This window comes from Orcinus orca, chromosome 20 (genome assembly GCF_937001465.1).
Source record: "Orcinus orca chromosome 20, mOrcOrc1.1, whole genome shotgun sequence".
NCBI classification, from domain to species: domain Eukaryota; kingdom Metazoa; phylum Chordata; class Mammalia; order Artiodactyla; family Delphinidae; genus Orcinus; species Orcinus orca.
The window spans coordinates 19312248-19335945 of record NC_064578.1 but is presented as its reverse complement, the minus strand read 5'-3'; the positions used below and the strand labels follow the sequence as shown (position 1 = coordinate 19335945).

At 40.8% G+C, this 23698-nt stretch overlaps 1 protein-coding gene and 1 non-coding gene across 6 annotated transcripts in view; one reads left to right on the top strand and one right to left on the bottom strand.

Annotated features, from left to right (window-relative positions):
- The first annotated feature begins 2215 nt into the window (after window positions 1–2215).
- The window catches only part of CBFB (core-binding factor subunit beta), a 60389-nt gene continuing 38906 nt past the window's right edge, over window positions 2216–23698 (top strand). For 2 of the 5 annotated variants that reach the window (XM_004280876.4, XM_004280877.4), the window contains exons 1-3: window positions 2223–2556; window positions 2785–2871; window positions 7366–7482. In XM_004280876.4, the coding sequence (XP_004280924.1) occupies window positions 2479–2556; window positions 2785–2871; window positions 7366–7482 (282 nt within the window). In that variant the 5' untranslated portion in view covers window positions 2223–2478. Of the gene's footprint in view, window positions 2557–2784; window positions 2872–2940; window positions 5481–7365; window positions 7483–23698 lie in introns of those variants that run through there. The other 3 variants (XM_033407752.2, XM_033407754.2, XM_033407753.2) reach the window with 3 other exon arrangements.
- Window positions 21771–21843, bottom strand: TRNAW-CCA (transfer RNA tryptophan (anticodon CCA)). The gene has a single exon. It is a non-coding gene; the product is annotated as a tRNA-Trp (tRNA).

Sequence of the window (23698 nt, the reverse complement as noted above, 5' to 3'; positions counted from 1 at the left end):
CAAAGGTCTTCTTAGTTGAACTGGAAAGACTTAAGGGAGAAGCAGCAGATGGATGAAAACTTCTATTCCTTGTGAGTGACTTAGTCCTGCCTTGGTAACTTGGGGTAGAGGCTGCCTCACTTACCTCCCAACATAAAGTGCAGATGTTCTAAGGCTGGTTGTATCCACGCTTTGTGCTGATGTGAAGTTTCCCCCTTCAGTTTCACCAGAATCTTTAGGCAGTGAAACTAAAATGGCACCTTTTGCCAGATGTAGCTGATACAAACTGTTCAGTGGGCCCACCATGTACTACTCTGACTCCCTCCTTTTGGGAAAACTGCTATTCCCTTCTTTCAACCATCAGCTTCTCTCTGAAGCTGCCAATCTCAGGCCCCCAATCCGCAATGGGAGAGCATGTGACTGAAGTTGGCCAGTGTCATCACATCTGCCTGGAAATGGTGATTTTGGCAGAGGGGAGAGTATGTGACCCAGACTGGGCCAATCTGGGAGATGGAGACTTTGGAGATGGAGAAGTGGCTGCTCCCATCCTTTGTCAGGAAATGAATGCCATCGAAGAGATGCTGAGAGAATTAGCAGTGAGAAGCAATGGAGAAACCAAGAGTCCCTCTCTGTGATTTGTTTACTTAAAGTAAAACTGACAACTTTTTAGCTTTAAGTTTTTTTGAATTGGTTTTCAGTCACTTGCAATTGAAAGACACCTGAGGGAAAGATTCTGGGATAGCTGGAGGCCCAACAACAGTGGTTGGTGACATCCATAACTATGTATACCCTTTCTGTTTGTGTACAGACATACATTCACACTGGCTAGGTGTAGGCCAGGCAGCATGCCCTTAGAAGGAGTTGATTCTATGTTTGCTATTCAGAAAGAGTGTGTTTGTTAAAACCACCAGCCTACAGGTTTGATTTTGCTGAAAACTCTCTCCCTGACCTCGGGCAATCAGTCACTAACTGGACCTCAGGGTGAACAACCAATCCAGTTTGCTGGGGACTGAGTGGTTTCCTGGGACATGGGACTTTCACTGCTAAAACCAGGATACTCCATCATCCTAGCTGAGTTCCATATCCGTAAAAACGAGATTGGATTGGACTAGAAAGGGGTGGGAAAGTCTGCCAAATCCTGCATTCAGGCAGACATTGCCAACTGCCCTTGGCACTAATTCCTGTGAACTTAAGTGTATCCTCACAATCCTTTGCAATAAGTCCAGCTACTGTCAATCAGAGTTGGCACCTATTTGCCATACTTGGACTGAGTTTTTGACAAGCTGAGATTTTAAGGATCAGAATTTATTGAAGACCAACTTTGAGTCAAGCTCTGCCATGAATCCCATATCAGGCTCTCTCCAGCTTGGGCTAAATGACTTCCCTAGAACTTGTGGATCTTGTTGCACATTTGTGTAAATATATGAACTGGTATTGGGTTATATAAGTCAGCTTGTTCTTCAGAAACTTAAATTTATTGAGTGCTCATTATCTGCTAGAATTGCATAAAGGCTCTCATGCTAACACTGCGAGCTTGTGAGAGCCTGCATTTTTGAAAAACGCAACTGAGGCTTAGCGCGGTCCAGTGCCTATCTAAGGGCCTCAGCCAGCAGGCAGGGGAGTTGAGTAAGATCCCACTTGAGGCCCTTCTGACTCCAACAGCTCCGACCTTTCCACCATTATGCGGATTCAGATGGATTCTCTGGTCTCTTTCCACCTTTAGTCTTTGATGTGCACAGCCTACACCCCTCCCGGTCGGTTCTCGGACGCAAAGTCTCCAAGGACTGAAGTTTCCTCGCGTTCACGTGACATTTTGGGGTTACTCCGCGCTGCTGTGGAGCCCAAAAGTTCCAGTGGAAAGGAAGAACCCTAACGGGCCGCTCCCTGTCTCCAAGAGCCGAGCAGATCCCCACCGGACGATTCCACACCAAGTGGCCCGCGGGCGGTCCAGGGGAAGAGGGCCGCGCCGCGGGAGGAGCTCCGCTTCGCTGCAGCCCAGCGGCGCCGACGGCGGACGGGCAGCGCATGCGCGGCGCGGAGTTGTGAATGGTGCGTTTTGTTTGCTGGAGTTTGGGGCGGGCGGGCGCGCGAGGAGGAGGGGTGGGGCCGACGGGGGCGGGGCGGGCGGGCTAGCGAGGTGGGCGGTGAGAGGAAGTGGCGGCGGCGGCGGCGGCGGCCGGAGGCGGCGAGTGCTGGGTCCGCGCGGGCGGTAGGCAACTGCTGAGGCTGCGGCGGCGGCGGCGGCGGCGGCGGCGGCGGCGGCGGCGGCGGCGGCGGCGGCGGCGGCGGCGGCGGCGGCGGCGGCGTGGGCTGGGCTCGAGCGGGCGGCGGCACCTCAGACTCCCGGCGCGGGAGCCCACGCGGGCGGGCGCCTGAAACAAAGAGAAGCGAGAGTCAGGGCGCCGCGGGTGCGCGGTCAGTCGGTCAGCGCAGAGCCGGCCAGCGGGTGCCCGCGGAAGCCCGGAGCCCGGCCGGCCGGCGCAGCCTCAGGGCGGGAAGATGCCGCGCGTCGTGCCCGACCAGAGAAGCAAGTTCGAGAACGAGGAGTTCTTCAGGAAGCTGAGCCGCGAATGTGAGGTGAGGCAGGCGGGCGGCGGGGAGGCCGCGGCGCGCCCCGAGCGGGCCCGGGCGGAGAAAAGTTTGGGCGGCGCGGCTCCCGGGAACCCCGCGCCGGCGCGCCTGCGGAGGGGCAGTCTCGCCCGGGCAGCCATCTGCCCGCAGACTCTGGTTGCCCTTATCGGTGCCGCGCGGGGCGGGCGGCATCGCGGATTTGGCTTCTGATTTCGGGCCGTCTCTGCCTTGCAGATTAAGTACACGGGCTTCAGGGACCGGCCCCACGAGGAGCGCCAGGCGCGCTTCCAGAACGCCTGCCGTGACGGCCGCTCGGAAATCGTAAGTCGGCGGGGCCGGGGGCCGGGGGCACAGGGGAGCAAGCCGCGCGCGGGTCACTTGTTGCGCGGGGGCCGCCGCGGCCCAGGCCGGTTCCGGACGGCGCCGCGGACGCCGCGGCTCCCGGAACTGAGCGGGCGCCGTCTCACTTCCTACTCGGGATTCAAAATGCGAAACCAGACACTGGCGGGCCGCGTCCTCGCGGGGAGACTCTTCCCTGTGGTTCTCGGCGGGTGGATTATGTTTCCCAGACACGACTCGACAAACACTTTGCCGCGAGTGGAACTCAAACCGGAGCCCAACTAAACAAGGAAAGGTCGTTGTATAGGCTGTGACACCGATTAAAGGGTCGGTTATTAGTAGGAAGAAAACACCCTTACGGAAAAAATTGGGCTTCGTTCAAGGTTCTGATTCTTGGGCGATAGTTTGTGTCTTAGACGCTAGATTTTTCGTAAACCTATATGTGAAACTGTCTTATTTTCAGTATAGCTGAGAATAAATCTGAGAGTAAATCCAGTTATCTGTTGTTCTAATAGAGGGGGAAAAAAAGCCCTCAAGAACGTGCCATCTTCTTTTCTTAGAACGTTAAGCTTCAGGAGAATCAGAAAGAAACCATTTGGTGTTTTTTTGTTTTTTCCCCAAACCTAAAAAACGTATCTCGTTTAGGCCTGAAGTTACTAAAGAATTGCATGGATTTGCAAAACCCAGTGTTGATCCGAGGCCCTGTTTTAGGTGGTGGATTTGGTGCCTTACCTCCATGAAGCCTAATGTTGAAAAAAATTCAAGTGTCCTAGTTCCCCTCATCTCCTTTTGGTTTGTCCTACTGGAGGTGCTAATGAAGAGAGAATGATGAAGCCCAGAAGTGCATAGGAAAAAACTAAAGAGAAGAGGTTGATTATTAATTTTTTAAAAAGTTGTAGCACTGTATAATGGAATCTGATTATCAGCTCCATGACTTGGACCATTGCATCTGCACACACTTGAAGGTATGGAAGCAGTTTGAATTTAGGTTTACAATAGGAAGACATATTGAAACATTTGCTTCTCCCATTCCTTGTACAGTAGAGAATCTATTTATTGGTATTGAGACATAATTCACATAAAATTCTCCCTTTTCATCACTGAAATCGTTTATTTTTAAAAAATATTTTGATGCTTAAAATGAAGGCTTTTTAGAATTGTATTACAGATCATGAGAAGATACTGGCCAAATTTATTAGGAACTCTAGAATATTTGGTCATTATTGCACATTATAAAAGGAAGTGTCTAGATTTTAGCCCACTTTTTTGAGTGTTTGTAATAGTTATATGATTCAAATGTATAGGACAAATACTTTCTGGTTTTGGCACTGAGTGGTAGAAGAATCATTCATTAGTTGGCTCAGTGATTATATCATCCTTTGTCTGAATTTCCTTTTGGAATAGGTGGATGGTATACCCAACCCATGGATGTTTTGGAAGTAACTTTATTTTTGGAAGGAATTTCACATTTCCCTCCCTTTCTAGTTTCCCCCCCTTTAATTCAATGTTAGCCATATTTAAATTGAGAGATTTTTAGCTTCTAGAGGATGGAGACCACATTAATTCCGTATATGCCCCCTCTGTATGGGTTTTGCACAGTGTCTTTTGCATCATAAGTACTTGATTATTTGAATTTAGAGGTTACTTCGCTTAATGCCCAAAATATATCTTATGACTTATAAACAGGCTGTGGTTTTTACTTACTTGGTGGTGGAAAATAGGCGTGGAAAAGGCATTTTTTTGCTTCTATTTTGACAGCAGCCATGTATGATAAAAATATGCGTAGTTCCCAAAACTATATCCAACACTTTCTCCCCTCTCTTTTATTCTTTTTATTATGAACATCTCCTTAACTTTATCAGTGAGGTTAATGAATGATTTATTTTGTATTTAGATGCAAAACAGTGTAAGGCTGTGATGCTCATCTCTTCTTAGTTATAAAACTTATCCAGACTCCATATCATAGCATGAAATAAAAGTGATTATGGGTGAGGGGTAGAATTTATTTGGTAAAACCTGATTTATTCCTTATATAAGCTCTTGTAGTAGGAGTGTTAGAGATATCTTCAACACTAATGATTAATAAAAGAAAAAAATACTTATGAGAGGTATGGTGACTACTGTGAAAGCAGTAAAAACTATGTATTTTTAATCCTGAAGATGGAAGAATAAAAGGTATGTTGGACTGGCACAGGTGTGCTATTTTACAGTTTAATGAAACCTGTAAAGTATAGTCAGGACATTCTAGAAATCCTCCATACAGACACTTTTACCAGTGTGACATCTTTGTGTTTTCAAACAGAGTTTTCCCAACTCCTAGGTATATGTAGGTGTTCCAGTAAAAAAAATAAAATAAAGAGTTCTGTGGTCAGATAAATTTGGGAAATGGTATTTTAGAGTGATCTGTTTTTACCACTTCTCCTGTCTCAGAGAGGGATGTTGATGAGATAATGGACATGAAGTGATGAAGCAGGAAATCTCTTCTGAGGTTGGCCTTCAGGCAGGAGGTGAGGTAATAAGAGCTGCAGAATGTCTTCACCTAACACAGAGCTGATTTGGGATACACTGGTGGCAGAAGGATTTGTAACTAGGTGAATACTGAAGAAACATGGCTGTGGGATTTTGACGGAGGGTATTCATTCATGGGCAGAATCTCTTATCTGCCCTGAGAATTTCATTATCTGAGACTGACAAGGTTGGCTGTCTTCTTCAGCTCAAAATTACTTCTCATTGTATTTAGCAAATACATGTAGCATTTACTTGGTACTGTTCTAAGCACTTTACAAATACTGGAAACTGAGGTTCAGAGTTAAGTAATTTGCCTCAGGTCACACAGCCTAGGCAGTTTGCCACCTAGTGTCTGTTTTCATTTGAACTATTATTCATTTCAGTTCAATGGTTGTTTTTTAAACTTATGCTAATAGTGGGCAAATTTTTTTTTTAAGATTAATATTGTAATATTGATGTTTGTTCAGCCTCTATTCATATAAAACATTTACCACAAGAAAAGGTATCCCAGTGATTAGGGAAATGCCATTAAAGATGTCTATAGAGATTTAGCAGTTAGGTTGACAGTTGTACCTGCTAGTACCAATCATAGGAAGTACTGTAATTTTTATCTCTAAAGAATCTAAGCCCTTAATCATCAGGGGAACTAGCGGATAGCTGAATCAACTAATGCTTTAAACAAATTGCCCAAAAATGTGAACCCCTTGCTTTCAGATGAAGACTATGCTTGGAAACAAATTATGCTTAAGAACTTTAGTTAGTAAAATAAAACAAACAAAAAGTTCTCTGATTTCAACAAAGAAGAGTTTACATTTAGATGATGAAAAAAATTTTTTTTCCAATGCTTTTTACTTATTTCTTTCATATTTTCCCTGGGGAAGAGGGACATGGTTATTTCCATTTTTTACTTGGGGGAAATATAAATTGCTCAGGGGCTACACAGAATGAGACTGTATTGAAATGGTTTTAGATTGTTCTGTCTGTTGAGCTGTGCCATCCAAATCTTTTATAAATATTAGATGAATACTCTTTTGTTATTGTCAGAATCAGTTCTCCTAAAGTCGGGTTTTAGAAAATGCATATTTTTTTAATCATCCAAGGTTTTAGAGAGATGAGAAGTAGTCACATCACATGCTAGTGTATGGTTTATCAGAGGAGAGACAGTCCCAGGTGCATTTTTCTTTTCAGTAGGAAGGTATTAACATTTATTTGTATTCACTGTGCAAGTGACTGGAATTTGGGAAACTGGATAAAATAGACACCTATGGGGATGAAAAGGTCTGTATTTTTTAAGCTGAGCCTTTCCTGAAACTAGAATTTTTGTCTCTGAGAGAGAATTCTGCTAAAAACCATAATGGAGGATATTGTCTTCATCTTATAAATTTTGGTTATTAAAAAGCACTTGAAGTGATATTTGGTTAGTTTATTCATGATAATGAGCTCCTCCCAATGTGATATATTGTGGAGATATTTTCACTTCCAGTCATCTCCAAGTGCATTTTTAACATGGGTTTTGGAGCATAGTGTTTCTTTGAGCAAGAGAAATCAGGAAAAATTAAAATGTCTCATTTGCACAACTTTAAATTGTGGTATGCTCCAAAATTCAAAATATTCAGCTCTTCAGTGATTTTCACATTTAAAAATACAGGTTTTTAAATACAGTGATGGTGGTTTCTGGTTAGACATTAGCAGTGCACTATACTAACGTCAGCAAAAAATGACCTGAAAGAAAGTATTGATTCCATGTCTGATTTTATATTTAAGCAGCCAATGGCAAATGTCCTCAAAATGGAATCAGATGTTTGTAACTTAATACTTAAGAAAAATGATGAGTGCATGTTTTTTTACTTTTAAGTAATCTTGGTGCTGCCTGGCTTAAGACAGAAACTGATGTAAAAATAAATGACTGCCTGCATAATTTATGTAATGTCCTGCTCCTGATCCTGTTTGTATTGATTTTTCTAAAAGGCTTTTGTGGCCACAGGAACCAATCTGTCTCTCCAGTTTTTTCCGGCCAGCTGGCAGGGAGAACAGCGACAAACACCTAGCCGAGAGTATGTCGACTTAGAAAGAGAAGCAGGCAAGGTAGGAAACATTTCTTTGCAATTTGAAATACTGTGGATTGTTTTATTATTAGAGATTATCTGGATTTACATTTTAATAAAGAGATCACATGTCTGATTATTCAGGCATATGATCAGATTTGTTTTCATTCCGTATTATAAAGATATAATACAATTTTTAAAAATCAAATTTTTTATATAATTTTATTGCTAATTTCATGTTTATATCATTTGCCATAGAAAGCTCTAGCCCTTAAAGAGAGTAGTGTGCTTTCTTACATGTAACATTTGAAACTTAATTCCTTTGAAGTGTTGACAAGAAATTTTTTGTTCTACTAAAATGTGTGTGACTATAGTGTTGTAAAAAAAAAATGAAATTTAGAGAAAAATGGGAAAAGCCTCTGTAGGCTTAAAATTTAATAATATTTGGAAATAGTTTATGGGTAGCTTTCTACTTCTGTTAATATAGCAAATTTAATTTTGAGAAAAACAATGTGAAGATGTTAACTTGGAAATAATTTTTTTGTTTTGAGGAAAAGCTTCTGGGAAACATAAATGTCTTAAAATTATTATGTTGGAAGTTTAGGTTGAATATATGGAAAATGTAGTTGGAAATGTTTAAGCTGAGAGCCATATTAAAATCTAAGTTAAATGTGTTTATGATTTTGATGAAATGTTAATGAATAATATCTTGGATTGGTTCATCTTTTAATGTGGAAATTGACTTCTTGAAATAAAATATTTAAAGAAAAATTTTTGACCTCATTTTGTACTCAGTATTTCTCCTGTTTCCTTTGCAGTGTATTTCTATACCTATTTTTATTAACTTGCTAAATTACTTTTCTCAGTGTCATCGTGAATAGTATAACCTATCACTTTATTTGCAAAACATAAGGAACATCTAAATAGTCCTTTGAGGAACTTAAAAGATTTTTGTATTGAACTGTATTAGGAAAAGGATTTTCTTTTTATTTATTGATTGAATTTTTGAATTTTATTTTATTTTTTATACAGCAGGTTCTTATTGTTATCTATTTTATACATATTAGTGTATATATGTCAATCCCAATCTCCCAATTCATCCCACCACCACCCCCCCTGCGAAAAGGATTTTCTTATTTTGTATATATACAATGAAGAGGGGTTTTTTTGTGTTCTTTAATTTTATTTATTTATTATTTTTAAAAATAAATTTTATTGATTGATTGATTGATTTTAGCTGTGTTGGGTCTTCGTTGCTGCACATGGGCTTTCTCTAGTTGTGGCGAGCGGGAGCTACTCCTTGTTGCGGTGCGCAGGCTTCTCTTGTTGTGGAGCACGGGCTCTAGGCACACAGGCTTCAGTAGCTGTGGCACGTGGGCTCAGTAGTTGTGGCACATGGGCCCTAGAGCATAGGCTCAGTAGTTGTGGCGCACGAGCTTAGTTGCTCTGCGGCACGTGGGATCTTCCCGGACCAGGGCTTCAACCTGTGTCCCCTGCATTGGCAGGCGGATTCTTAACCACTGCGCCATCAAGGGAGTACAAGACCACATTATCTTTGGACTTAAGCCATTGAGATGTTTTCAGTTATACGATCAACAAGAACAAAAACGTTAGATGGCTTATTCTAGAATTTAGAGGTTTTGTTTTCAAATATATCAGGAAGAGTGCTAGAACTGATGTAAGAAACTTATATTTTAATACTTGTTTTATAATTTTTTTTCTGTAAAGGGCCAGAGAGAAAATATTTTCAGTTTTGCAGGCGTATGTTCTCTGTTGCAACTACTCAGGTTCGCTGTTACAGTGTGAAAGGAGCCATAGACAATACGTAAACAAATGAACGTGGCTGTATTCCAGGGATGGTAATGCTGGCAGAAATCTGTATCTTTCCCTCAGATTTAAATCTGTAAATGTTTGTGCATAGATGATATATTTCTCAAATATAATTTTACCAACACTTGTACTACGCCAGTAGAATCTAGGGGAAAAAAAATTTAATGAAAAAAAAAAAACCCTGCTAGTATATCACTCTATACCACTGGGATAAATAAGTACTCCAGTGAATTTAGAGAAAAGATAACCCATGTTTTCTCATCCATAGAGCTCAGGCTACAGGGTCTCTTATTTCTCGTCCTCCTTTTTTATGATGTCTTTCTGATAACCATTAACGTTTATTTCTGTGCCCATAGGACTAGAAGCAAAGCAAATTGAAGGAATTTCCCTAAATGTTAATTATTTGCCTCTGCTCCTTATATTGGATCCAAAATCAGTGTCTCTTCTTCCACATACTCTTGACCTTGTTACCTCCTAAGGCAGCTTAGTTCTCTTCCCATTCAAACCCAGCTTTGAGAAGATGAGTGGTTAAGCCTTTCAAGTTAGGTATAATTAAGTCCTGGCTTTGTATACTACTTCATTTATTACTCTATAACTTTGGACAAGTTATTTTATCTTTATGGTCCTCAATAATAACGTGAGTTTAATACATATCTCCCAGGGTGGCCGTAGTGATTAAATGAAATAGTGTATATAAAGTGCTTAGCTCAGTACCTGACACAGTTACTCAAAAATTCATTCAGAAGTTCTTTGTTGAACACCTGTTATGTATACTGAGTGAACACTGTCCTGGGCACTTGAGATGCATCAGTGAACAAAACAAAGATCCTGCCCTAGAGGTTGTTTTATGGAAGGAATGGAGTAGTGGGCAATATGCATAGTACATAAGGTATGTAATATGTTACAGAGTGGTAAGTGCTCTGGAAAAAAAGGAAAATTAGAGTAAAATAAGGGTTATCAATGAACAGGAATGTCCGTAATTTTAAATAGGATAGTCTGGGTAGAGAAGGTCATATTTGAGCAGAGACCCGAAGGAGGTTAGGGAATGATGAGCCATGCAGATATCTGAAGGAAAGATGTTCCATACAGAGGACACAGCCTTGTAAAGGCCCTAGACTGGGAGCTTGCACAGTGTGTTTGTTAAACAACAAGCGGGCCGGTATGGCTGGAGTAGACTGAGTGAGGAGGGAGAGGAGTAGGAGAAGAGATGAGGGAGATGTCAAGGAGCCGGTTTATGTGACTGTGGGAGACCATGCAACAACGTGGACTTTATTCTGAGTGGAGTGGGAAGTAGTTTCTGCTTTTTGAGCACATCAGTGATATGATCTGCCTTAAGTTTTGAAAGGATCACTCTAGCTGCTGGGTTAACAACAGGTTTAGGGGGCAAGAGTGAAGCAGGGGGACCAGTTGGGCTATTGCTTTAGTCTTGGTGAGAGACTAGGCTGGTAGCAATGGAAGTGGTGAGAAGTAGTCATAGTCTGGATATATTTTGAGGTAAAGCCAACAGGATTTGCTTATGGATTGGATGTAAGGTGTGAGAGTCAAGAATGACTCCAGGGGCTTCCCTGGTGGCGCAGTGGTTAAGAATCCGCCTGCTAATGCGGGAGACACGGGTTTGAGCCCTGGTCCGGGAAGATCCCACGTGGCATAGAGCAGCTAAGCCTGTGTGCCACAACTACTGAGCCTGTGCTCTAGAGCCCACAAGCCACAACTGCTGAGCCCGCGAGCCACAACTACTGAAGCCCGTGCTCCTAGAGCCCATGCTCCGCAACAAGAGAAGCCATTGCAATGAGAATCCCGTGCACCACAACGAAGAGTAGCCCCTACTCGCCACAACTAGAGAAAGCCCACGGGCAGCAACGAAGACCCAGCTCAGCCAAAAATAAAATAAATTAATAAATAATTTTTTAAAAAAAATCTTTAAAAAAACGAATGACTCTGGGCTTTCCTGGTGGCACAGTGGTTAAGAATCCGCCTGCCAATGCAGGGGACGCGGGTTTGAGCCCTGGTCTGGGAAGATCCCACATGCTGCGTAGCAGCTAAGCTCGTGCGCCATAACTACTGAGCCTGCGTGCTGCAACTACTGAAGCCCACGCACCTAGAGCCCTTGCTCCACAACAAGAGAAGCCACTGCAATGAGAAGCCTGGGCACTGCAACAAAGAGTAGCCCCCACTCACCGCAACCAGAGAAAGCCTGCGCGCAGCAACGAAGACCCAACGCAGCCAAAAATAAATAAATAAATAAATTTAAAAAAAAAAAGAATGACTCTTAACTTTCTGGTTAGAGCAGCTGGGAGTATGGGATTACTGTCATCTGAGATGAGAAAAGCTGTGGGTGGAGCAATTTTGAGGAGCAGTTTAGGATATGTGAGTTTGTGGTGGTAGCTTGTTGCAGCTTCTGTTTTCTCACCACCCACCCTTAACTTCTTAAGTTATGGCACTGCTTTTTCATAAGTGACCCTTTGCTTATCTCAAGAGTTCGGTGGCTTTTTTTTAAAAATCAACTTTATTGAAGTATAGTTTACTTACCAAAAAATGCACCCACTTTAAGTGTATAATTTGAGTTTTAACAAATGTGCACACCCATGTAAACACCACCCACAATCCAGATAATGTTTCAGTCCCCTCGTGCCCTTTTACAGGAATCTGGGAGTGGCTTGGCTGGGTGGTTCTGGCTTAGGGTCTCCTAGGACATTGCAGTCAAGCTCTTGGGGCTGTGCAGTCTCTGAGGGCTTGGCTGGAGCTAAAGAATCCCCTTCCAAGCTCACTCATCACTTTTGGTCAGTGGCTTCAGTTCCTAGTCACATGTTCCTCTCCATAGAGAGAAAAAGAATGAGGTCACCCTGCTTTTTATGACCTATTCTCTGATCACTTGTGTCTTCTCCTGTTCATTAGAAGTGAGTCACTAAGTCTAGCCCACACTCAACAGGGAGGGGGGTGGTTTATTCACAAACATGAGAGGAGGCTGGGGTCATTGGGGCCATCTTGGAGGCTGGCTACCACAATGTTCACTTAAATTTGATGAATTCAGAAAAAAATTAGAATGCTAATAGGAAACAGAAGCTCCATAGTCTCTTTCATTTGAAATATGGCTTTATGATCTAAGAAAGTGGTCTTAGCAAAACCAGTCCTTTTATTCATTCTTTCTACCTTTGTGTTTGTAGGAATATTTTCAAACCAAGCGTCTTCAGTAAGGAAGGTCTGTTAATGGATAACTGACCATCAAGTCAGAGCACACAATTTTATAATCTGTCTTTCAAATATATTTGAAACTTTTGCACCCAGGTATCTAGTGAGTTGTCTACACTGACTCTTAATAAGGGTCTTTCTTAGAAGAGGTTTAAAATAATACAGTATAGTGGAAAGAGCTCTGGATATGAGTCAAAAGACAATCATAACTGGTTTCCTTACCTGTAAATGGGAATCAGAATGTCTTCCCTATTCATATACCTCATGTGAGGATTAAATGACGTACCAGAATATGTGAAAATGCCTTTTAAATTGTAAAGCCCTATCCAAAGTTAGGCTATTTGATGGGTTTGTAGGGTGAGATTATAGATAATCAAGGAGTTTTAGTGCTGTAGAGTGCCTTAGGTCAGCTTCACTTCAGGTAGCTCTACTATGTTGGGAGACTGCATCTTTCCCAAGTGGTCCATCCTGGTATTTTATAAACCTAAACAGCCAAAATGTTTATAATTCTTCCTTAACTTAAACTGCTTTCCTCTAATTTAGCTGTCAGAAGACAAGGGATGCAACAGATAGAATTGAAATCATTCTTATGTTAAATTTTTGTAGACCAAGCAACACCCAATTCATTTGATCTTTCCTCTTAGAATTTATTTCCAATTGATTTTTATTTCAAACAAATGCAGATAATTATGGTTGACCATAAGTTATTAGTCTTGAGTGGTCAGAGTAATGGTTTTTGTATGCATTGTGTTTTTGAAAGCCTCCTTAGGTTTTTAAATTAATGATTGTTTATGCTTACTACATGATCCTAGTTTGTGAGCATGAAGCATATGAAAACTTTATAAACTGAACAAATGAACTTTATAGTGCTGTTGTTTACCATTTTTTCTATGGAAATTGAATATACTATCTAGTTTTATCTAGATATATCTAGAATATACTGTGTGGTCCCAGAAAAAGCAGTTAAACTTTATATGGTTGTTGCATTGCTATTTATACCTTATGATTTTAATTGATAGTCAGGTAATGTTAATAGCAGACATTGGGAGTAATTATAATGTGTATGGCGTTAGAGTAGGTACTTTTAAACATTTTTGATGTTATGTGTTTTACTTTTTTTGTCCTTTCTGAACATTTATACTTAAAATGAAAATCTTTTATCATTCATTTTCATCAGCATAAAATAACAAAGCAAAATTTAACAGCATTTGATTTAATGCATGAGGACAAACTCTTGTTTTAAATGTCTTCAAAGGTCTGTGACTGCTGCTTCTGGAGTGTTTTGCTTACTTGCTTGCAGGATCTTTGTCCCAAAATAAATATTGTGTCTGTTTATATACCATCCACAATTTGGCAGAGTTTAGAGGACTCCTTAATGTTAGCGTTGAGAAATCCGTATTCAGGCTCAGCAGCAAGTTCCCTCTCCTCCTTATACAGCCCAGTCACTCCAGATAAAAGATATCTGTGGTAACGCTTCGGAATGTGGTTTCCCCAAGAGAAATTGAGGCAACTTTACAACTAACTTGTCAGATCTAGACTTTAAGTATTTCAATTCAACTAAAACATGAAGTATATTTTCCAGCACTTAGTTATCAACAGTTCAGTGCATTGAAATAAGTAATCTGGGCTTTTAGAAAAGTTTTATTTCAATAATTTTTTAAAATAAATTTATTTTATTTATTTTTGGCTGCATTGGGTCTTCGTTGCTGTGCATGGGCTTTCTCTAGTTGTGGAGAGGGGGCTACTCTTTGTAGCGGTGCACGGGCTTCTCATTGCAGTGGCTTCTCTTGCGGAGCACGGGCTCTAGACGCGTGGGCTTCAGTAGTTGTGGCACACGGGCTCAGTAGTTGTGGCTTGCGGGCTCTAGAGCGCAGGCTCAGTAGTTGTGGTACACGGGCTTAGTTTCTCCACGGCATGTGGGATCTTCCCGGACCAGGGCTCAAACCCGTGTCCCCTGCATTGGCAGGCGGATTCTTAACCACTGAGCCACCAGGGAAGCCCTATTTCAACAATTTTTAAATCCAAGAAGAGTTGACTGACTTCATGAAGAAATAATAATGTTTAAAAATGAGAATATCATAGTACCTTCCAGTTAGAGTTACATTAATTTTCATATATGGTAAATGTACCTCTGAAGTATTTGAAGATGATGTACTCTTTTTTTTTCCCTCTCTTTTTTCTCCCAGGTTTTTTGAGATATAATTGATATACAGCACTGATCTCTTCCCCTTTTCTTGAATTGCATTATTTGCCTAGATTTACCTTTTAATTGTAAAGATAACATTTTAGTCTTGGCCATATCTCAATTATATATTTCAAGTTAGAGATGTCAGAAAATATGTCTGAGAGAAACATCCTTAATTCTTTCCCTTTTTGCTTCTGTTTCCTACCCCAGTATTTTTGAATGATTAATTCAAACACTGCAAGGATAAAGACTATTGAAATGTTCAACTAAAGAAATCAGTTTTTGAGAAGGGCTGCTGTATCCCAGCTTTACTGCTTCTCATTTTCTTTTGTAATTTTTTTTCAATTGTCATTATTGAGATATAATTTATATACAACAGAATTCACCTATTTAAGGTATATAATTCAGTGACAAATGTGTACAGTCGTTGGTGTGATTACTACCACAATAAAGATACAGAATATTTCCATAACCTCAGAAAGTTCCCTCATGCCCCTTTGCAGGCAGTGTCATTTCAGGTAACCACTATCTCCTTTCTGTTACATACTATTTTGTCTTTTCTGGAATTTCATATAAATGGAATCATACAGTATGTAGTCTTTTGTACTTAGCAACTTGCTCTTGAAATTCATCTGTATTGTGTGTATAGTAGTCCATTCCTTTTTATTACTGAGTAGTATTCCACTGTTTGGACTTGTAACACTTTGTTTATCCATTTACCAGTTGATGGCCATTTGAGTTATTTCCCCTTGTTTTGGCTACTCTGCTGCTTTGAACATTTATATACGAGTCTTTTATGTAGACATTTGTTTTCATTTCTCTTGGGTAGATATATAGGACTGAAATTACTGGGTTGTTTCATGAGTATACCTTTTTAAGGAACTGTCAAACTGCTCTCCAAAGTGGCTGTACAGTTTCACATTCCAACTAGCCATGTACGAAAGTTTCAGTTACTTCACGTCTTTACTAACACTTTGTACTGTCGGTCTTTTTAATTTTAGACATTTTAGTGAGTTTGTAGTGGTATCTCATTTTGGTTTTAATTTGCATCTACCTAGTGACTAATGACGTTGAGCATGTTTTATGTGCTCGTGTGCCATTTGTGTATCTTTGGCAGTGTCTGTTCAAAACTTTTGCCCATTTTTTGATATCAAGTTATTGAGATGTAAGCATTTTTTATGTATTAAATACAAGTTCTTTATCGATATTTTTGCAATTGAAGTTTTATTATGAGTCTGTTTTAAAGTAGAGATAGCCTTGACTGCATATAAAACATTGTATTAGGGGACTTCGCTGGTGGTCCAGTGGTTAAGACTCTGCGCTCCCAATGCAGGGGGCCCCGGTTTGATCCCTGACCAGGGAACTAGATCCCGCATGCTGCAGCTAAGACCCGGCACAACCAAATAAATAAATATTTTTTAAAATAAAAAATAAAATATTTATTTAAAAAAACATTGTATTAGGAAATATAAATACAGATTCTGTCAAAACTGCTATAATGTAAGTGTAATTTTGGCTTCTGTTGTGCCTCTCTTAACTTTCTCTCATTTGTAAACTTTAATGCTGCCTGGCTCATAATGTTGATAATCTTGAAATTAATGGTAGTTCCTTCAAGAGCTTTATGTATTTTTCTTTAAGTCTTTATTGATTGATTGATTGATTGCCGCGTTGTGCGGCACGTAGGATATTAGTTCCCCAACCAGGGATCGAACCCATGCCTTCTGCATTGGAAGCAGAGTCTTAACCACTGGACCTCCATGTTTGGGTTTGTTTGTTTGGTTGGTTGGTTTTTTTGAGCTTGTGTTTTTATTTTGTTTATTATGGTAAAATACACGTCACAAAAAATTTACCATTTTAACTGTTTTTAACTGTACAGTTCAGTATCGTTAAGTATATTAAAACTGTTGTGTAACCGTCACCACCGTCCATCTCCAGAACTTTTGTCATCTTCCTCAAACTGAAACTCTGTACCCATTAACCATAATTCTCCATTCTCCTTTCCCATGCCCCCAGCCCCTGGCAACTGCCATTCTACTTCTGTCTTTGTGAATTTGATTCCTTGAGGTACCTCTTATAAGTGGAATCATATGGTATTTGTCCTGTTGTGACTGACTTATTCCCCTTAGCATAATGTCTTTAAGGTTCATCTGTGTTGTTTCAATGTAATGGGTTTTTTTAATATATATAAATTTATTTATTTTATTTTTGGCTGTGTTGGGTCTTTGTTGCTGCGCGCAGGCTTTCTCTAGTTGCGGCAAGCAAGGGCTACTCTTTATTGTGGTGCGCCGGCTTCTCTTTGTGGTGGCTTCTCTTGTTGTGGAGCACCGGCTCTAGGTGCGCAGGCTTCAGTAGTTGCGGCACGTGGGCTCGGTAGTTGTGGTTCATGGGCTTAGTTGCTCTGCGGCATGTGGGATCTTCCCAGACCAGGGATAGAACCCGTGTTCCCTGCATTGGCATTCTTAACCACTGCACCACCAGGGAAGTCCCTCAATGTAGTGTTTTAAAATAACCTTTTTCCTGACAAAAGAAATAAGAAAAATTTGGAAAACACACTTTTAGAAAAGATATAAAAATCATCCATAACCTACCTCTTAGAAAACCATTGTTAATGTTTTGTTATATTGCTGTTCTTATTTTTTTCTGTGTATATTTAAATTTTAAAGTAAAAATTTTTCTATTTGATATAGCATTTACTTTTTATCTTTGAATTTTCTGCACATCTTATTGTAGGATACTTTTTTATCTGACATTAAAATATCTATATCTTTCTGATCTTACTGTTATTAACTATCAAAGAATAGAAAAATCAGAAATAGATACCTTTGTATAAGAAAGAAGCAACAAAATGATTATCAGTGTTAATTTTTAGAATAAAAAGATGAGAAATATGGACATCGATGTACCTAACGAGCACACATGTGTCTTCATCCATCTAGGAAATCTTTGCAAATGTAGGAAACAGTGGTCAGTCAATACTGTACACATGGCAATCATATGAAAAATCTTTTTCTCTCCTACAGAAAACTTTGGGCATTCTAGTAAAGGCGTTTTGGTGGGCAGAAAACGTTTATTAACTACGTCTGAATATATGGGACTCCCTTTGCTCCTGTGTACTCTAATTTCTTCATTTAAGAATTAGAATAATAATAGCAAACAGTTTTGTAGCACTGGCTATGTGCCAGGTGCTGTTTTAATTGCTACATAGATAACATAGATTGATACTTTTATGATCTCCTTTTTACTGAGAAGAAAGCATTTGTAAATTTTAATGCTATTTAGCTTGAGCAGACTTAGAGACTTTATTTATTTGATATCACTTCTTTGATACTTAGTTTTCTACAGAATATTAGAAGCCACAGACTAGCTAGCTGTGTTCTTCATGTTATAGACAGTGATTTGGTGGGGAGTTTAATTATTGTTACCTTCTTTTATGAAAGTATACAATGTAAATAGTTGGAAATTATTATCTACTATGAGCTTTTCAATTTAGGCTGGGCCTTCTCAAATTGATGTGTATTTAGGAACCAAGAATTTAAAATAACACTTAAAATGTGCCTTTTGGCAGTGTAACTGTGCTTTTAGGACTCTGATACTTTGCTGTGCTGTACTGTGTGTCCTCAGCAGGAAAGGGTCAAGTCTGGGAATGGTTGGCAGGTTGTTTTTACAGGGGAAAACTTTTCTTCCATGTATACAGTCAATACTAAGCCCTTCTGTGTTTTAAAACTTTAGATATGAAGGCAGATTAATCTTCAGATTAAAACAAAAGGGTAGGGCTTCCCTGGTGGCGCAGTGGTTGAGAGTCCGCCTGCCGATGCAGGGGACGCGGGTTCGTGCCCCGGTCCGGGAGGATCCCACATGCCATGGAGCGGCTGGGCCAGTGAGCCATGGCCGCTGAGCCTGCGCGTCCGGAGCCTGTGCTCCGCAACGGGAGAGGCCACAGCAGTGAGAGGCCCACGTACTTCAAAAAAAAAAAAAAGGTAGGGCTTCCCTGGTGGCACAGTGGTTAAGAATCCGCCTGCCAATGCTGGGGACACAGGTTTGAGCCCTGGTCTGGGAAGATCCCACATGCCACGGAGCAACTACGCCTGTGCACCACAACTACTGAGCCTGCCCTCTAGAGCCCGCGTGCCACAGCTAATGAGCCCGCAGGCCACAACTCCTGAAGCCCACGCACCTAGAGCCCGTGCTCTGCAACAAGAGAAGCCACTGCAATGGGAAGCCCTCGTACCGCAAGGAAGAACAGCCCCAGCTCACCACAGCTAGGAAGAGCCTGCGCGCAGCAATGAAGACCCAACGCAGCCCCCAAAAAACAAAAACAAAAGGGTAGCCTAGGAACATGTGACTGCAGCATTTCCATTAGGAGAATTTAGATGTTTTCAAATAAATAAAATATTATGCCCATATTAAATGATATATATATATATATATTTTTTTTTTTTTTTTTGTGGTTCGCGGGCCTCTCACTGTTGTGGCCTCTCCCGTTGCAGAGCACAGGCTCCGGATGCGCAGGCTTAGCGGCCATGGCTCACAGGCCCAGCCGCTCCGCGGCATGTGGGATCTTCCTGGACCAGGGCATGAACCCGTGTCCCCTGCATCGACAGGTGGACTCTCAACCACTGCGCCACCAGGGAAGCCCAAATGATAATTTTTAATAAGTTTCTGGCCTCACTTGCAGAGTATTGTTTTAAATAATGGCCCTTTGGGAAAACCCTTCTAAATTTTTTGAGGGTGTTGCTTATTCCAGCTTTTCAGTCCTGGCTTGCCATCCCTTTGCTATCCAGAACATTGCTGCTGGGCCATTTTTTCTTTTCTTTTTTTTTTTTTCCCCCCCGGTACGCGGGCCTCTCACTGTCATGGCCCCTCCCGTTGCGGAGCACAGGCTCCGGATGCGCAGGCTCAGCGGCCATGTCTCACGGGCCCAGCCGCTCCGCGGCATGTGGGATCTTCCCGTACCGGGGCACGAACCCGTGTCCCCTGAATCGGCAGGCGGACTCTCAACCACTGCACCACCACGGAAGCCCCATTTTTTCTTTTTTTAATTGCAGTAAAGTTCATGTAACATAGAGTTCACCATCTCATCCATCTGTACAATTCAGTGGTTTTTAATATATTCACAATGTGCATCACCACTATCAAATTCAGAACGTTTTCAGAACTCGACCATTTAAAATACATTTTGACAATCTACAAACTAGCTTTTATGGTGATCACCACCACTAGTACTAGATGATATATACATTACTACTTCTCTTAATCCTGCGCTATAGTGAAGTCTTTTATTTGATATTGGAACACATTTAATGATAACTTGACTTTACAGCTGAGGAAACTGGGGCCTAGAGAGGCTAAATAAATCTTTAGTAGTCATGTAATCTGTTTCCTAGGTAGAGCCAGGATCGAGACCCAGGTCTTTTACCCAAGAGTCTGTGTTGTTTGCAGTTTACCACACTGCTGCTAATAATCATTAGGTAAGTGGCTAGAAACTCCACATACCACTTTCCAAAGTTATTGAATATTTTGGCCCACCAAGTTATTCTTCCTTTTAAAGTGAATATTTTAATATGGTCATTTTCGACCTCATTTGATGACTTCAGAACAACCTTTAACTTCCATCTTTTTCCTTTCAACCTTTAACTTTTCTTGAATTGTTTTTCTAACAGAGTGCCAATGATATTTGTGATGATAAGCTGCTGGAAAACTACACATAATCAATTTTTTGTGTTAATAATTTGGTAAAGTCAGCTGTAATACTTTTAGAAATAATTCTTAACAGAGTTGACTCAGAATGGATTACAATAAATAGCATCTGCCTCTTTTATTTCATTACCTTTTTTTGGTCTTAGTTAAGGAACAAAGAATTTTATAACTTAATTTTGTATGTTTTTCTCTTGAAATTGTACCTCTTGGGTCAGAACATTTTAGGACTCTCTTAAAAATGCCTTCCAGTGCGGGGGACGCGGGTTCAATCCCTGGTCAGGGAACTAAGATCCCACATGCTGGGGCAACTAAGCCCGCGCGCTCTAGAGTCTGTGCGCTCTAGAGTCTGCGCGCTCTAGAGTCTGCACGCTCTAGAGCCTGTGCACCACAACTAGAGAACCCGTGTGCCACAACTAAGACCCAGTGCAGCCAGGTAAATAAATAAATGTATTTTTTAAAACGCACTGTTTACTTTGAATCACAGAATGAAGATGGCAGAACTAGTAAACTGTCTATTTTGGGTTGGGGGTGGGATATTCATATAATATATTCTGAAGTCATGTGAAGAGTTCATGTCATTTATTGTTCTAGATAGTTAAGGATTTAACCATGAAATTGACTGTCCAGTCTCTATTTATTTTTAGGGAAATAATCTATTTTTACGTGTCCTGAAATACTTAGGAAACATTAATAATGCAGTCCATTAATGCACCTGTGGTTTGGGTGAATGTATAGAGTTATGAGTTTTGGGTGTTAGCTTGTACCACTTACTGGCTCTGTGACCTTCTGCAAGTGAATTATTTAATCTCTCAGTTTTAATTTCTTTTAAACTTTTTCTTCTTATTGGATGGTTGTAAACGTCAGATAGGACTTGGAAAAGTTTTGAGAGCTGTAAAGAATTTTTATAAACCTAAAGTGGTAATGCTTGTTAAACCTGAGTGAAAAAGTACCGGTAAGAGAGAGTTAAGAAATGAAGGGAGCTATATGGAGCTGTTTTGGGGTGGGATAGGGACTTCTTTAAGCAAAGTGAGTTCCAAGTAGAGGCTTGGAGTTGCGGAGAATCCAGAAATAGCATTCAGGGCCTCACAGTGTTATAGTTGATGGTGGTTTGTGATGCTTATGCTAACATTACTTTTGTATACAGTGAGAAAGCCAGCAGGAATTTTTGTTGTTGTTGTTATTATTTATTTATTTATTTTGGCTGCACCAAGTCTTAGTTGCAGTGGCCCTAGTTGCGGCACATGGGAACTTCATTGTGGCATGCGAGATTTTTAGTTGTGGCATGCGGACTTCTTAGTTGTGACATGCAGACTCTTAGTTGCGGCATTCGGACTTCTTAGCTGTGGCATGCAGACTCCCAGTCGTGGCATGTGGAGCTTTCAGTTGCGGCATGCAGACTCCTAGTTGCGCATGCATGTGGGATCTAGCTCCCCGACCAGGGATTGAACCTAGGCCCCCTGCATTTGGAACACAGAGCCCTACCCACTGGACCACCAGGGAATTCCCAGGAATTTTAAATATACCTCCATGAAGGACAGTTTTGTGTAAGAATATAAATCATATTACAGATTACCAAAGTTTAGACTAGACTAAAAATCTAAGGTTTTTTCTACTTAACAAAGCCATGTATATCTCAGAGTATGAATGTTGTTGGTGCATGAGCATCTTCTCAGATGGCTCACAGAAGGAATGGCTCTTCCAGACGATGGACCATCAGTGTATCTAGGTGGAGCATTCTTCTGAAAAATGATGTTTAGTGAAAATTTGCAACACATGACATTAACTCTGTGGGACTGTACAATAAAACCAGTATAATATTTCAGCATACTTTTTGTGTTGTAAAATTTAATACAGTGATTTTTATTGTCACTTAAAATACCTTATAAAATGTCCCAAATTAGGTGGGCTATTTCTGCATATTTTACTTTTTAAATGTTTGTTATTTAATGCATTTTCCCCTTAAAAGCTAGTCATGTTTTCATTTGTTAAGTGATCTTATGAAAGAGTAGATAAAAACATATGTATGGGGACTTCCCTGGTGGAGCAGTGGTTGAGAATCCACCTGCCAGTGCAGGGGACATGAGTTTGAGCCCTAGTCTGGGAAGATCCCACATGCCGTGGAGCAACTAAGCCCGTGCGCCACAACTACTGAGCCTGCGCTGTAGAGCCCGTGAGCCACAACTACTGAGCCCGCATGCCACAACTACTGAAGCCTGCACGCCTAGATCCCGTGCTCCGCAACAAGAGAAGCTACCACAGTGAGAAGCCCGCGCACCGCAATGATGAGTAGCCCGCGCGCAGTAAGGAAGACCCAGTGCAGCCAAAAATAAATAATTTTAAAAAAACATATTACGGTTTTAGGAATAATAATAAAAGGAACATCCATGTGATGTCTAGTAGGTAGCCACTAGCCACATGTGGCTTTTTTTTTAGCAATATTATTATTTTTTTAAACATTTATTTATTTGGTTGCGCCAAGTCTTAGTTTGCAGCAGGTGGGCTCCTTAGTTGCAGCTCACTGGTTCCTTAGTTGTAGCACATGGGCTCTTTTAATTGTGGCAGGTAGACTCCTTAGTTGTGGCATGAATGTGGGATCTAGTTCCCTGGCCAGGGATCAAACTCGGGGCCCCTGCATTGGGAGCGTGGAGTCTTAACCACTCCACCACCAGGGAAGTCCCCACATGTGACTATTGAGCACTTAAAACGTGGCTAGTCTAGTTGACACGTGCTGTATGTGGAAAAGTACACAGTGAATTTTGAAAACTTGGTACAAAAAAAAGAAGCATGTAAGATATCTCAATAATTTTTATATTGATTACACATTGAAATAATATTTTAGATATATTTGGTTAAGTAACATTACTGGGATTAATTTTACCTGTTTCTTTTTAGTGTTTTAAACATGGCTGCTAGAAAATTTACATTTATATATGTGAGCTGCATTTGTGGTTCCCATTATATTTATGTTGGATAATGATGCCTTAAAAAACTTCACAGTCCTATTCCCCCCTCCACAAAAACTTCTCACTACCTTGATTAATATATTTACTTCCTTGCTTTTCTTTATCATCTTGTTCCTATGGATGTATTTCTAAACAGTGATTTGTTTAATTTTGAAAAACTGAATATAGCAAGCACAAACTTCATGGCAATGTAAATAAAGGACTATAATGTCAGTTCAACATGAAAGTTCCTAGGAGATAAGCTGAACAAAATCTCAGTGTTACTTCTGGATTCAGCTTCCTGGCGAATTTTAAAAGCCTCTGGGGAAGTTTGTGAGCCGAGTCATGAGTAGGTTATGGAAAACCTAGGGCTCATTCTGGATTTGGGGCATCTGGCACAATGTGAGCCATTG